The following is a 15,478-nucleotide window of genomic DNA, read 5'->3' on the forward strand; positions in this document are numbered from 1 at the left end:
AGCTTAATATGATTGTGGTGTGAATATTTTGGATGCAAATGCCTCGACTGCGTCCAGCCACCTTTTACTGCAAAGACTGTGTCGAGTATTTATGAAGGTGACACGCAGACACAGTGGAACAGAGGTACCAACGCCCTGGAGCCACACTTTTCTTAATGATCACCAAACACCAAATACAAGACTGCAAAGCGTAGTTCGTTACAGAATAGATTGCATTAGAACTTGTTAACGTTGCTATTATCTCCTTAAAGTACCACTGGGGAATTTGTAAGAGTTTCTCCACGTATTTACTCACTATCCACACACATACACTCATTCCAAGGCTTATTCACACATAATCCCCATTCTTTTAAATTTAATTTGAATCTCGAATAGCACCCCCTACCATCATCTCTACGCACGAATAAAATGCTCACCGAGCATTTTTAAGTTGTTTTAAAAATTTAAAACACATTAAAGAGCGTCTCGCTTTATGTACTTTGTCTTTTTCATTAATTTTTTTAAAAAGACAGTTGGAGCTGGAGGTAATGGGGAAAAAAATGTAAAATCTAGTGACCGTGATTCAGCCGGTAAACAAAACAAAGGCAAATAAATAAAAATGTGCTTGCGTAGCATGTTAAAAACGTACAAAATGTATAAACTAATGTTGTACGCTGCCTTTGAGTCTTAAAGTAAATTAACCAAGATCGAAAATCTGACATGGATTATTTTGTAGTACAAGTTCGTTGTGCAAGTAAATAAAAAAATGTGGCTAGCTCATCATATAACAACCATAGACTTGACTTGAACCATTAAACAAGAGACAAGACTACTATAGTATTCTATAGAATTATACACACACACACACACACACACATATATATATACATGTATATACATACATACATACATACACACACACACACACACACACACACACACACACACACACACACACACACACACACATATATACATATATATACATACATACATACATACACACACACACACACACACACACACACACACACACATATGTGTATATATAAATATATAGGAGCTGCTTCCTTAAAAGACCATCAGTGGGGTTAGGCGTTTATAACACAGGTCTACAGATTTAGGTCAGCCTATAATGTCTCCAAAGATGGGTTTACCCTGAAATACAACATTGGTTACCTCCATTTTCCTATAAGTCTGGAGCCAATAAGTCTAGAAATGAGAGCTACAGTTTATGTACAGCCATTTTATATGGCGTCAAACGTGCAGCAGTCTGGCTGCAGTGAATGATAATATTCATTAACCCTATTAATTATCTCCTGTGATGTTTCAGTGTGCGCAGTGGGAGAGCTGTTCTTATTTTATTATTCCCATAAAACTTTTCTTTTTAATTCATACAATTATTTTATTTAATTTTTTTTTTATGTTAGAAAAATGAATAAAAATCCCAGGCTCACTGTTTTGTATCAAAATGTCTCTGTTCGCCTCTATCTGTATCAGCGCGCACGCGCACGCACTCACAGCGAAAAACACACACGCACGCATACATGGATGCAACGAGCTGCAGCAAAAAAAAAAAAAAATATATCAAAGTGAACCAATGGTCTGTATGGGACAATTCAAAGTTTCTAATTTTCACGCTTATAATGTCCACAGAACATCTAAAGAACATAAATCCAATATAGGATTTATAAAATAACCTATAATTTACATTTTAAAACGTATAGAGAATATAAAAGTTAGTGAGCCACAAAATGCTTGGAATATAGGCCCTTGTGATCTTAGTGCGCATTAGTCACTCCAGGCCCATAACTTTTGCAAAACTGCAACCTGAGATTTGATGTTCAGAAACAAACATCTTTTAATGCACTATTTACTTCCAGCCATTTTTACAGTGATGCTTTCATTACATCATAACATCTGCACCTAAAATGAACAACAGCGTCTTCACTTCAGTGCCTTTCAGATGGAGATGAAGTGGGATAAAGCAGAAACGCAGACATACTTCCTTAAACTGCATCGAGAACCCCGGCTGTGGTCATAAAATGCATACGATAATATTTCTGTGCCTACCTTAACAACGAAATCCTGAGGTGGCGACATATTTTAAAGCAGCTGAGGCAAACTTCTTTTATATCTCAATTCACGGCAATGACATTGATCTGAGGAGCGCCACCCAGTGGGCGAAGACAGCAGGGCCTGCACTGCAACCCGATCACAAATGCAGAATATTCCTACCACGGTAAGATGCTGAAACAAATGACGCCGGAAAGGTCCGTGAACACAAGCTTTCAATGCTCCCAGCCGTTGTTTTTCAGCCCCTTAGTCACAGTTAATAACCTTGGTCTCAGACGCTTTATTGCACTACACTCCAAATGCTCCAGACGAATCCGCGTTTTATGGCCAAGTTACTGGAGCAACTGGGAGGATGTGCAGCAATCAAAGCGGAATTCCTGGGAGCCTCACAGGATGCACAGTATAAGGAAGGCACCAGGGCCCTTATTAGCTTATGGCAGGCCATTTAAGTTGTTTTCAGGGGGCCTTGTGGTGGACATAAAGCCACCTCAACCAAACTTTTACCCGTCTTTTTCCGTACGCGTGCGTCATTTTCCCTTCCTTCTCACGTTAACATAAATCTTCACGAGCTAAATCCATAACTTGATTGTTTAGAATCAAATGTGATGTATACTCACGGGAATTAAACCACTCCAGATACTAAATAAATAAATACAGCTAGTGATGATCACAATAGTGATCTGGAGTTTGTCATCTCTCTATTTAGTCGAATGCCGCCGCCTACATGGGTCAAAACAGTCTGACTATTAGTGGATAAAATGAATGTGGTCTTTAGATCTCACAACAGCTACTTTGATGGAAGCATAACCACACAAATAGATTCACATTCTTTGAGAGGAGGCAGTCAGTTAGATCTGTCTGCATTCAAACAAGTGTCAAGATTGTTTCAGAAAAGCCCTAAAAGGCAGGTTAGGTCAAAACTCAGCCTTTCCACATCACCACAGAAATGAATGAACCCTTTGTAACGGATATCAAATAATAACTGCAGCGGATCTTATTTCCAGCCATGGGGGGATAAAAAAAAAACATCAGACCTACATATCGTGCATCTGATACGATCCACGTGCTGGCATATAAAACAAAATATGGGATTATGTTTCATTTGGGGGTTTTGCTCTTTTATCAGCGGCTTGCCCTTTGGGTGAAGTTGGAGATTAATCCAACTTTACGGCCAAGAGCTCAACAAAGCGCCTGCACTGAGGGTCAAGCGCAGATGTTGAATATCAGACTTAAAATGCATGAAATCAATGAGCTGGTATCCGATTATAACTTAACTCATGCTCTAACTATGCAGTATCGAGCAGTCACTTTGGGCCGCCAATAATGTCAGGTGTTGTCTTTTAGTAATGCCAAAACACACAAAACCAGTTTCCAGTTATCGGAGTTGTATTTGTACAGTAAAGATAGGAGATTTAAGAGAAAGAGGGAAACACGAACAGTAGTTTAATGTCAAGATTTCTGGCCATAAAAGTTGCGTATGCGTGCAGAAATTTGTAAGAAAGAAAATCAGTTTCAGCTAAAGGAGAAAAAAAGATTTTGAGAATACAGTACCGCACATGTGCGTGCGTATGTTGGGGAAATTAAGTTTCATTTAAAAATAAAATACAAGATAATTTTTTTTGAAAATATAGTACGGTAATCTTCGTGTGTATTATTAAATAGGCTATTATAAAAGGGAATTGAGACACTTCTGGTTTTCCGCGTACACACACCAAACACGCAACCACGAAAATTGTTGTTTGATCAGTCAATGAGAATAATAGGCCTAATAATAATAATAATAATAATAATAATAATAATAATAATAATAATAATAATAATAATAATAATAATAATATAGACCCAATGGTGTTTAATGACAAAATAGTGTATAAATAGTAGAATTCTTTTTGAAGACTGGTACATTTAAAAAAAATACTCGTCTTGTCTTGTCCAGGTAATGATGTAGATGAGAGGGTGCATGGCTGCGTGCCAGTGACAGAGTCTTTGTTCAGTTTTTATAGCAGGGGGTTTGTGGTGTAGTACTGTAAACGGTCTCTGTTCAGTTTCTTCTCCTTCATCCTCCTGTTCTGAAACCAGATTTTGACCTGGCGATCTGTCAGATTGAGCATCCGTGAGAGCTGCAGACGCTTCTCTTTGTTGATGTAAACGCTGAAAAAGAATTCCCTCTCTAGTTCCCTGATCTGATACTTTGAATATGGACACCTCTTCTTGCGCGTCCTCTGGCCACCTGGAACACAATAAAGGGCAAAGGTCAGCGCATTGGATATCTCAGGAACATTGCAACAACGTGAAATCATGAGTCTATTTCTCTATTTCACTCCTGCTTTGAAGCAGGAGCGGTGGTCTGCATGAGCTTTGGAGTTCAAGTGTTTCCTTCCTGTCAGGCCTAAAGCACCGGGATTTGTAAACAAAGACTGGACTTGATAGTGGAACATGTTGGGCATGAGGGATTGCAAGTCGGAAGTTGTGAAAACGTATCGAAATCAGTAAAAAACCATATTGGCTGGCTTTTAAGAGTGAGGGCGTGGGCCTGTGCCAAACATACTGGAGTATCATGTATCTGATGTGCTTTTAATGTCCGCATTTGCTTTCAGTGCGCGCAAAAGAAAGCTGTTGTTTTAGTATTAGTGAAGCAAATTCCTTCATGGAAAGCAGTTGTTGTATTAAATCCTCCCAAATCCAGTGAATTTATAAATGTTTATCTTTAAATAAGGAGCAGGATCAGTCTGGTCTAAAGTCAGATTAAATGCCCCCAGTAGGCTGACTTTAGTCACCACAGAATAAAACAAACTGTAGATCCAAAAAAATATGCATGCATGCTAAACATAAATAAAAAGGTAGACAAATTAATTCTAATCACATGGACACAGATGTGGAAGAATTAAAGTGTATCTAAAAGGTTTGGATTGTTATTTTAGTAGGGTATGAGAAAAAAAATACTTAGCATATAAATGAAGTTTTACTGGCTAATTATACAAGGACATTTAAGCACACAAATAGAGACAAAAAAAAGTGGAGATCTTGTTTGAAATCTTGAAAGACAAGCTTCACGGCCAATTTCAATCCCAAGCACGTGATCTTGTCGTTTATAACATAGTTTTGTTATAGGGTAAATCTGCAGGGCCTCCATAAACCTTACGTGCTTATAAAACAGCATATAAAAAGCTTTAAGAGCAACGCGTTAGATTTTTCTCCTTCTTGCATTAAGCGGGGCTACTCACTGCTGCTTTTGCTCTGCTTCTCCTCGCTGTGGCCGGGGGACGACTTGGGGCTGCAGCTCTCCGCCGTGTCCGAGCCCGGGTGAGCCGGAGCGGGACTTGTTTTGGCTGCGTGTCGGTCCGAGTCCGCCGCTTGTGCTGTCGGTGTTGTGCTGTTTTCTACGCTCCCGTAGGCTGTGTCGAAGAACTGGTCAAACGCCTGCGGCAGGACGCCGTTCCTGCCAACGCTGCCATAGAAGCCGGGCGCCGGGTTGGAGGAGCTGGAGTGGCTGGCGCCGGAGCTGCCTTTCACCAGGATCTCTCCCCCCCGTGAGGTCGGGCTTGTCCAGCCGTCCCTGTGCATGATGTCCTCAGTGTAGCAGTGTGATAGGCTCCCCCTGCTGTGGTGCCATTTACTGGAAGTATCAATGCCATAGTCTCTGAAAGCCACATCTCTCACGGACGGGACCTGTGGCAGGGCTGAGGACGGGTAAGAATATGTCATGGGGCAAGAAGACTGGCTTTGGGTTAAATAATGAGGGAGACCCGAGAAGTCTGCTCCGGAGACGTAGTAAGTGCAGCTCGGTAAATACATATTAGAGCCAGAGATCCGCTCATCAAAATCCATATTCTGCTGTTGGAGACGCCCTATAATAATCCTCGCATAGTTCCTCCGCGGCGCTGCGCTCCAGTCACTTTGAGGCAGACTGGTGGAGCAGAAATCCTTAGACTTACAAGCTGACGTGGGGATCCATCTCTATCCATTCCTGAGGGCCAAAGCCATGTGACCACTGGCACAAAATGACAGATAGCCTACGCCTCAACGTGTAGGCTATATGAGTCAATGAGTTTATAAAGAAGACCTTTGGCTGTATGGGAAAGGAAAAATACTGAGAGAGGGAATTGTGTATCGACCCAATTTAGGCTATTTTGAAGGAGCCAAGTATCTTAAACACGGGTTCTTCCTCTACCATGGATTGGCAGGGCCACTTATAGCTGTCCGTAGACTACTGTGGTTAAATTACCACCTTACAAGGAAGAAAAAAAACAACGGAGAATAACATCCAATTTCACGCCAAGCTGTTTAACCTGCCTTTTTTTTTTTTAAATCTTAAATTTAATTTGTAAACGTAGCCCTCACCTTAACCCTAACCTTAACCTCTGCGCAGGAGCCTGAAAGCTTTTAAAGATGAAGATCACATTTTCGACCATCAAGGCGAAAAGACTTTAGAAGGCATGTAAGGCTTAATCCTTGATGCACAAATGGCAACATTTAGTCTGATTTGTTTGTTTGATCTGACAAGGAAATTTGGGCCTGTTATGTTTTGAAAGCCAGCCTCTATGTTTATTGATCATATATCTATTTTTAATGATTTTCATCACTGAGCCACCGGCAAGTATGGATTCGTGGTCTCTCTGTGTGAATCTAATACAGCTCCTCTGGCTATATATATAGACTAATCTGGTCGACAAGTGGCAGAGCAATGCGAGTCACGCTGTGCATTTGCCAGGCATCAGTCCAGTTTGTCACGGAGGGGGTGGAGGTTGGTGGGGGGGCTAAAAGACAATAGACAGTAAAGTCCGGCTGGGTTATCTTACTTATGGTTGCTATTGTTTGGAGCAGTATTTTCATGATCATTAAAGCGTGTAAGCTCGACTCCGTTGCAAACTGCTCCGCACGCCCCCACCCCCACCCCCACCTCCCAAAAATATGTTTACTTACTGTTTGTTTGGGTGAAAGCTGACGAGTCTCTGTTTTTATAATGTCTGTATGTGTATTTACCTCGTGTGCTTGCACTGAACCGTCAGAACTGTTCAAATTGTGTTCAAAGAGTTGTTGTATTAGAGGATTCATCTTATGTAAAAATAAATATCCAATAAAAGTGTTGAGATAAAAACAAGGACACAGTAAGAGGCAGCTTGGGTGAAGTTGGATATGAGGGTAATCAGCTGACATACAGGTAAACGCAGCGACGACAGAACGTGCGTTGAAGGTTTAATGTAAACATACAGATGTTGTTCATGGGCTATGAATAATAAAGGTATTTGCCGAGGGGGGCTCCAGTCTTTACATCGCCTGCTCTCTCTTTGCAACGCCCAATATAAACCCGTTGGACACGGGCTATTTCCCCAACACTCCAATCCATTTTCATTTGTCATCACTGCTCAGTAAGTGGGCACATGTGTCACATATCACTAATCCTGTTATGCGGCCAATTTTAGAATTTAGTCCAAATTCACTTTTCATACATCAAAGACTGTGAATTTGTCGTCATCTGCAGGGAAGCATTAGGAGACTGTGTAATATTTCATTCCGCCCAGGTGGTTTGCTGCTCGACTTCAACTGATTGAGCTTCGTTCAAACGGAGTGTGTGTGTGTTATTACCGTGTGAGACTGTTATTCACGGGGTGATTAGAATTGTCTTACATAATAAATTTGACGACAATTTCTGTTTTAATTCTCTGGTGAATTATTCAGTCGCTCATAGGCAGCGTCAGTGCTTAGGCCGGGGCTGCAGGCAGGAGTGGCCCAGTTTGCCACTTTAAACCTTCTTCCTTCCTCCGTCCTAAAGCACGGATTTCGAAAGGCTTTAACCCACAAAAAAACACGAGCCAGTAAATGTATATTAATCCACTAATCTAACAGAGATTGTTGTTGTAGTAAGCAGTAACTAATTGGCTGTATGTAAACAAAAAGCTGGTAAACCTTGACCTCCAGATGGTTATCTAATAAGGAAAACAAAAACATACAAAACATCTTTCCATTAAATGGTATTTTAAATTTCTATTTTCCGTAGATGGAAAAAAAAGTTTCAAAACAAAGTGAGCTTAAAAGTTTGGTTAATACAATAAATGATAATAAAAATGATTAATTAAACTCAATATACAAACGTTTTTCTTGGTGTAATTTTTTTTTGTAACTCTTTTTTCCCCCTTTGACAATCACATGAAAGTCAAGGCTGGCTGAGTGAGTTGCCCTGAAAGGTTTAGATGCAATAAAGTTGAAAAGAGGAAATAACCCGCCCCCTGCAGCACGAGATCTCTGAGGAATAAATATATGATTTTCATTCATTCAAATCAATGATGTAGAAAATGCTATGTGCTGATAGGCTGATATGGCTGTTAGGGGATTTTCTTAAAAAAAAAAAAAAAAAAAAGCAGTTTTCTTGGTTTCCCTGAATTTTCCATCGACACTTTAACAGGAATGAGGTTTGGTTTAAGTGCCTCAACAAAAAAAAACAAAAACAAAAAAAAAACCGTGTGCGCCTCCTGCCTTTCCTGGTTCCTGAGTTCATTTCACAAATTGCTCATTTGGTAATTTACTTTTATTTATTCACTATAGCGAAAACATGCCAGTTAGAATTTCACACTTTTAGGGGCCAGTTTTCTATGAAATTATAGATATATAAAATATAGATATATAACCAAAACGTTTGAGCAATCGATGGAAATAGCATTTTGTGTGTGGCTTAGTCTGTCCTGGTGTTTGCCTAATTTATTCCAGTGTTTGTGAGCACTTCTGGTGTAAAGATAACAGAAACACGAGTAAATTAAATTTAGTTTGTCTTTGCATTAAAGGATTTGTAAATCAATAAAAACAGTGACAGGATAGCTTCAATCCTGTGTTTTGAATTTTGGCGGTGGGGGACACTCTTTGTTTACATTGCATTGGCTTTACATTCGCCCTCAAAGAAAACTGTTGAAGAGGAGACCAAAGAACAAAAATATTTCTAAATCCCTTCACTTATATGATATTGATGAGGATTTGGAAGCGTAAATAAAGATGAACCGTGCCAATTTATTTGGTACTCAGAATGAAATTTGTTTTTTTTTTTACTGGTCGCCCAGTTTAATAGCTGCAAGGAATTTATATTAATCATGAAAAAAAAACCCAGAGGAAAATATGGAATTAAAAATGACAGAACGACAGAGGGATTTGGAAGACCATATGAATTTCAAGCTGCAATCACCCCAAGTTTACTTTACTGATAAAAGAATGTTAGTTCACCAGTTTTTCATGTAACCACAGACGACATGGTTTCTAAAATAACACACAGGAGTCTTATTATTTAAAGTGAACTACAGTGAAACATGAGAAAAGAAGCACATGTATGACAATACTAATAAAGCAACAGTAATTCAGGATGAACATACAATAGATGTCAGTGAAATAAAGATAAAATTATAGAAGTTCTGTTGCTGTCTGAAGTTCACTGCACAACGTCCAACGCCACACACACGCACACGCACACGCACACACACACACACACACACACACACACACACACTCCAGTTTCCTCCTTCGCAAATGACAACGCTTAAATTCAACGTCAGGGTAAATTCTCTCTATTTCTATTACTTGCTGCTGGATAAAGACTTTGAGCGCTAGTTTAGATGTTATTATCATAACTCTCGTTATGTTAGTGATTCATACGGTGGCACGTTTCAGGGCCCGCAGCATGAAGCCTATATACGGGACATTTTGGAGTCAGATGCATTAACCGGTTCAGCTGTTAGGGGGAGCAATGACACTGAAATCCTGTGCAGGAGGGGGACACCACATCTGCACAGGATCCACAGAGGAAGGCTTCTGACTCCATCTGAACAAGATAAAAGAATATTTACACCAACAACACTGCCAAAAAAGTGGATCAGTTAAAAGCAGTCCAAATGCTTGGCAAACCATTTCAAGTTTCTGTCTTAAAAGGTCCATGTAGCCAATCCATCAGCAGCCTGGCCTCTCTATAGTGCTTCTGAGCAACGATAAAACCTGCCTGGTATTGTTAGTCAAATCGTCCTGCTTGTACATGCGAGACTGAGCTGAGAGGGTGACACTCACCAGAGGGTGCTGCCTCGTTACTGGAACAAATGCTCCTCTTTATGGTCCAAACCAATGCTTCAAATCCAAGTTTAGAGATCAGCGCCACGTCCTGGTTCTAGTGTTCGGTGTTTTAATTTGATAGAAGTCAACGTTAATGTGGCCTGCACGCTGATACTGTAGTCGATTAGTTGGTCTTATTGTAAATGCGATTGGATAATGTGGATCATGTTAACGCCACAATCCAATCACGATACAGGATTTCACTGGAGGTTTCAGGCCTGATATAAATACTGCGAACCACAGAGGAGAATTGTGCATAACAGCCAAAGGGTGTTAGTTGGACCGGCGGGAAAACATTTCAGTCTGAGCTGAATATTTTCATAACTAAAGATTTTGTTTGCATCCAGCTGTATGAGTCCAGTGTCTTTGTCTTTTCGCATTTATTTTTTTTTCCCAAACTGAAATGGACATGATCACTATTTGTTATTAAACACAAGATGAGGAAACATACCACGGAAACGCACGGGACATATGAAGACTTGATGAATTTACAGGGGAAAAAAAAACAGACTGAATGTTTTGTATTTTCAATTCTGATTCTAGGTATTAATGAATAACTATGCGCGTGGACTGTGAATAGTGTTTTCTTTTCAGATTTTTTGAACAGGAATTTTAGGAACGAAATTTTAAAACTGCACTCAAAAAAAAAGTACAAGAACCACGAGTCAGTTAGTCGCTCGTTGCTTTGGTATTTCAAATGTATTTTAGGAACTGAAACGCTGATGAAACATGGCCGGAAACTGAATGATTGAACAGATTTTTCATTCTGCATTTCTTTCTTTTTTTTTTTTTTAACCAAATCAGTCAAGCCCATATTTTGTAGACTGTAGAATGTGAATGCATATAAGGTAGTAGTAAACATTATTAATTTACAGTAATAATAATGATAATACTAATAGTGAGAAAAAGAAGCAGAAGAAAAAGAACGTAGTTAGCTTTGTGCCAAGACTTCATAAAGGCTTCACCTATTACATTTGTCAAATGGGTAATTATTTCAGTGTCCTAATAATAATGTATGGTTTTCTGTGGTTCTACAATAGTTGTTTAACAGCACAACTACAGATATGGTTATTATTAGTGAACAAATGAGGTTTTGAGTTCTTACTGTAATTGACAAAGTTGATATGATACATTTTATCAATACCAGGTAATTAGGTATGAAGTAACAGGTAATCTCTCTCTCTCTCTCTCTCTCTCACACACACACACACACACACACACACACACACACACACACACACACACACACACACACACACACACACGCAATGCTTCTGTGAGGATGGACACGGACATACAGACAGACTACATTGACTACAGTTAATGGACAGAGTCTGTGCTGACAGAGCTTCGCCACTAGATGGCGACATAAACTCTTACTGGCTGAGACTCTGAGCTCAACGAAGGCCTGTTGGCCTGAGCGCCCAGTCCCCAGTTAAGGGAATTCACTGGAACCATTTATATATGATATTATTTTACCACGACAGGAACCGGTAGAGCCTATTCTTAATCGATCAATCGCCCATATTCAATTTGGGCTAAAAAAAAAAAAAAAAAAAGATGAATGAAAATGACAAGATCACAATGCGTCTCTCAAACATTTATTGTCAAAAAAACTTTGGCTATTGCAGTCGAAAAAGGGAGAATAGATAGTTGCAGTCAGATAGTATTTACATGTCTAAATATGCCCACTAAGTTTTTTTTTTTTCTTCTGCAAAATCGTAATTGAATGACAAGCAGAAGTTGCATAGATCAGCCTGTTGACAGGCGAGTTATTCTGAGTGAAAACCCTGTGTATGGAAGAAAAAGAAACAAAGTGTGGGCAAACTTACGGAAGTGCTCAGACTGTCTCTCGTTTGATAACGTTTCATCAGATACTGGCTGATTCACGGATAAATAGATAGATGAAACGAAGTGACTCAATTTCAAAAGGCAGAAATGTAATATAAACTCTATTTTTTCTAATTTTTTCTTAAGAATTCAACTATGTATAAACCAAAGAAGCGTTGTAGCAGAGGTGTTTTGTTTCTCTCTCTCTCCCTCTTCAGTGTGAATGAATGCTGAAAATATAATTCGTTTTTTCGTCTTTTTTTTTTTATTATTGACCTATTTATTTAACTTTGTCCGTTTGAACTGCCATGATCACAGAATAAAGGTGACAGTTTAGCCTCCTTTTTGTTCACCGCTGCATTACTGCATTACTGTCTGAGGAGGAAAGCTGGAACTGACTGGGAGCTTCAGCTTTCATCTCTCTATTGATTAAGTGGGGAAGGCAAAAAAGGCGCAGGATTTCTCGGGGCCATCAAAGCAAACTGTCTTATCGCTTGGTGATTTTTTCTTATTTTTTTTTCTTTTCATTTTTTTTTTAGGAGATCATACATCCCTCGCAGAAAAAAAAAATCGCGTTGGTCAACATGTTGCAAACCATTTCCGATCTCCTGTCAACAGGCCGCATCGACTGGTTCCAATTAAAAATGGGAGGAAGGAAACGTGTAGGTCAAAACAGAGCCGCTCTGGCGACAAAGGAACAGTTCATAATGTAATAAATTATAGCACAGTTTTTTTGGATGAAAGCGCATCCGTGTCCGCCTTTCACCTCCTGTTGCAGTGTCTCCAGAGCTAACTGGAACTCTTGAATTTATTAACGATTTTCTTCTCCTTTACGCGCCTGTTCTGAAACCAGATAGTCACTTGTCTCTCTGTCAGATTTGTCTGCGCGGATATCCTTCTCCTTTTGTCCTTGGTGATGAATTTATTGGTGGCGTACTCCCTCTCCAGTTCTTTCAGCTGCACCTTGGTGTATGGCACACGCTTCTTTCTCCCACGGCGGATAGAGCTGTCTCCACCAGAGATAGTGTCTGTGGGGAAATGGGGTGGGGGGGGGAAAAAAACATGTCACATTTTAATCTGTTCGACTGAATCATTCAGAAAACGATTTTCTCTCTTTCTTTTTTAACAAACACTTAATTCTCTGATTTTTATTTCGATTCTTCCAGGCGCATTAAAAAAAATCAAGACATTACATACACGCAAGTCTAAGTACACATTCCCACGAACACTGCATATTTCCATGTAAATAAAACAGCATAGAAACGTACCTTGTAACGAGGATTTCCACAGAGGATTTGACTGTGGCTGCTCCTTGGTGCAGTAAACTTGACCACTCCAGCCATTAGTGATGGCCCATGGCTGGTAGGGCTCCATGGGCAACAGGGACTCGTGTCTTGGCTCAGATGGAGCACTGAGCGCAGGTACGACGGGCACATCCAAGTAGCTGGGTTGGTAGGGAGCCGAGGAATAGCCCTGATAAAAAGCAAATTCTTTCGCCCTGTTCGAGAACTCCTCACCAGAGACCGATGAGTCCATGTATTTATCGCCATAGCCAGAGGGTTGCGCGCAAGCCTTGACGCTGCCGTGTGACATCCTGCATGGATAATAACTGCTGCCAAAATATCCATAGGGCAAAGATGCATTGGGTGAGCTCTGAGTGGCAGAACAGGGGCTACATTGTTTGCCAGGCTCCCCCATGCCAGAGACTGGCACCTCACTCGCAGTGTAGGTGGTGCTGGGAGCCAGCGAGGTTGGATGCGCTAACAAATTCCTGCACTGGTTTGCAGCAAAATTACCTCCGGTAAATCCTTCCATGTTCTTGTTTCTTTCATCCAAGCCGTTGTCGTAGAGGAACATCACCGGGTCAATCCAGTGCGAATGGAGGAGCAATGAAGCGGTCATAGCATGCCCTACATCGAGACGACCAACTCTTTTTCAAAATCCCCTCGACTGAACAGAGACAGGGACTCAAGCAGAGTAACGATACCAGCACGCCTGAGTACATAAAGATCGCAAGGTTATTGGCCAGGGCCAAACACGTGATAGGCTATGCAAAGGAGATGATAAACGTCTAGACATCAGATAATGCAGATCAAGCTGTATGTTTGTGTGGATATGTTGTACATCAGCACATCCATGGTTTTTTTTTTAATGCAAAGAAGCACTGTATGGGTATTTTTCCCAAATCTCAAGTGATCTCTAAGCCTTGAACAGAGTGAGTCTGTGATTTGGAGACAACCCTGCCTGTCAAATAGTGCAACCACAACAGGCTTGTATGACGAATTGTGTAATACATAGCGTGAGAAAAGCTGTAAGTGATATCTTTTTTTTTTTTTTTTGGCGGAATTCATCCGCATGATTACGTGTGTCATAGCAGTTACACACGCTTTTGCTTTATGGTGTAAAGCAAAAAGAGGATTTAGAATATTTGATTCAAAAATGATTTTGGTTTCACATCGAAAGATTGTAACTTTTTATGCGCTTTCAGTCAAAAGTGCAGAGTTTTCCAAATCACGTCCTCAAATTATCTGATTGACTGACTGACTTTGAGTCATTCCTTTAAGCACACAGGCGGATTTTAAGGGAAAATAAATACACATCTCCTACAGATACCGACATTAATAAACTTTATCATCCTCACATTTGGCACTGAGAGGTGTCACTGTAAACACAAGTTCGGTGTCCACAAAAAAAACAACAAAAAAAACCCCCACAAGCATACCACATTTGGCTGCACCCTTCCTCATACCGGTTGGACACGGCTGGAGACCAAGGTCAAGTTGAAAGTTGCAGTCTGGCCAAATAGGCACCTCACGCCAGGAAGCCTGAAGAGAAAACACCGCAAAGTGCCGAAGAGGAAATTTCATCCACAGAATGTGCTCCCCCCCCTTTTTTGGGAAATGTAACCTCAACGTTTTTTTTCTCTATCTCTTTAATCCTTCACATCGGCAGACTTTGGAAAAAAGATTTTTTTTTTTTTAAATTCTACTGACACTAAATAGTCAAAATCAGATCGGATTATTTTATAATCCAAAATTGGATTATTTTATTCGTCTAATAGAGTAAAAAGAAAGAAAGAAAGAAAGAAAGAAAAAACTGACACAAGAAAATAAACAAGTCTTTCCCAACCTTCTGCATAAAATGCCTCCATAGGTGGGCTTTTATTTTCTTAAGCAGAACGCAGAGCTAAAAACAGTTTACGGTCCACATTGTTTACGGTTTAGCTTATATATATGGCACTAAAACGTTCAGTTGTGTAGGTGTACTGTGATACACGGGTTAAGATTAGTGTCAAACGAAACAGTTTCAGAATTCAGTTTTATTTTAAGCTACATTCCTATTTTGAAGTGAGGCCACAGACGCAGAGGAATGTATACCCATCTAAATCTGAGCACTTTTTTTTTTTTTTTTAAATAGAGTTTTCCCACCTTTTGAAGCTGTAAATCTTTATGGCCCAAGTTCATAGCTTGTAGGCAAGAGTCAGTATTGCTCTACGTTTCAGGGGGGGAAA

The 15,478-nt window shown here is 40.0% G+C and overlaps 2 protein-coding genes across 2 annotated transcripts; both read right to left on the minus strand.

Annotated features, from left to right (window-relative positions):
* Positions 1 to 4,052: 4,052 nt before the first annotated feature.
* Positions 4,053 to 5,883, minus strand: hoxa11b (homeobox A11b). The gene is made up of 2 exons (XM_041044815.1): positions 5,280 to 5,883; positions 4,053 to 4,285 (listed from the first exon to the last, which is right to left on the minus strand). The coding sequence occupies exons 1-2, from the start codon at positions 5,881 to 5,883 to the stop codon at positions 4,053 to 4,055; spliced, it is 837 nt and encodes a 278-aa protein (XP_040900749.1).
* A 6,873-nt stretch (positions 5,884 to 12,756) lies between these two features.
* Positions 12,757 to 14,074, minus strand: hoxa13b (homeobox A13b). The gene is made up of 2 exons (XM_041044785.1): positions 13,236 to 14,074; positions 12,757 to 12,995 (listed from the first exon to the last, which is right to left on the minus strand). The coding sequence occupies exons 1-2, from the start codon at positions 13,867 to 13,869 to the stop codon at positions 12,757 to 12,759; spliced, it is 873 nt and encodes a 290-aa protein (XP_040900719.1). The 5' UTR covers positions 13,870 to 14,074.
* Positions 14,075 to 15,478: the final 1,404 nt, after the last annotated feature.

This window comes from Toxotes jaculatrix, chromosome 8 (assembly GCF_017976425.1).
Source record: "Toxotes jaculatrix isolate fToxJac2 chromosome 8, fToxJac2.pri, whole genome shotgun sequence".
NCBI classification, from domain to species: Eukaryota; Metazoa; Chordata; class Actinopteri; family Toxotidae; genus Toxotes; species Toxotes jaculatrix.